We start from the raw sequence: 582 nt of genomic DNA, 5'->3' as shown, positions 1-582 counted from the left end.
ATTAATTATCATCGTAATCGTTAATTATTGTCATCACCACCGATCGTCGTTCGTCTTTCGTCGTTTCTCCTCCACCGCGAGCTGTAACGCGCGCATCGTCGTCGCCGGCGGCCATGTCTTCTCCGCAGGATCAAGCGAGTGTTCGAGGCGCAGGTTGGGCCGACGTTGAACAACACTGCAGTGCTGCTGCAGCAGCTGTTCCCCGTGAGATGTGTCTCCCTCGACGAACGATCGGAGATCAGCATAGCCTTCGACTACAGGCTGCCGGACGACGTACCGCCCCCTGGTGAGCGAACCGGTTATATAATGGACTGAGTGGGACATTGGATGGGGTTAGGTAATGCAGTAAGTGGGAGCTAGGACTGGGTTAGGACTGGATGGGACAGTGGATGAGGTTATATAATGGACTGAGTTACTGGGAGCTAGGACTGGGTTAGGACTGGGTGGGACAGTGGATGAGGTTATATAATGGACTGAGTTACTGGGAGCTAGGACTGGGTTAGGACTGGGTGGGACGTTGGGTGGGGTTATATAATGGACTGAGTTACTGGGACCTTTGATGGGGTTATATAATGGACTGAG

At 52.9% G+C, this 582-nt stretch overlaps 1 protein-coding gene across 1 annotated transcript in view; it reads left to right on the top strand.

Moving 5' to 3' along the window:
• LOC106817280 (M-phase phosphoprotein 8-like) overlaps positions 1-582 on the top strand; it is a 15328-nt gene that overhangs the window by 13255 nt on the left and 1491 nt on the right. Inside the window, exon 12 of the mRNA XM_014821937.1 lies at positions 129-286. Within this exon, the coding sequence (XP_014677423.1) occupies positions 129-286 (158 nt within the window). The remainder of the gene's footprint in view (positions 1-128; positions 287-582) is intronic.

This window comes from Priapulus caudatus, unplaced genomic scaffold (genome assembly GCF_000485595.1).
Source record: "Priapulus caudatus unplaced genomic scaffold, Priapulus_caudatus-5.0.1 Scaffold1660, whole genome shotgun sequence".
In the NCBI taxonomy this organism is placed as follows: Eukaryota; Metazoa; Priapulida; class Priapulimorpha; order Priapulimorphida; family Priapulidae; genus Priapulus; species Priapulus caudatus.
Note: the sequence above shows the minus strand (reverse complement) of the source record. Positions and strands in the feature narration are given on the sequence as shown.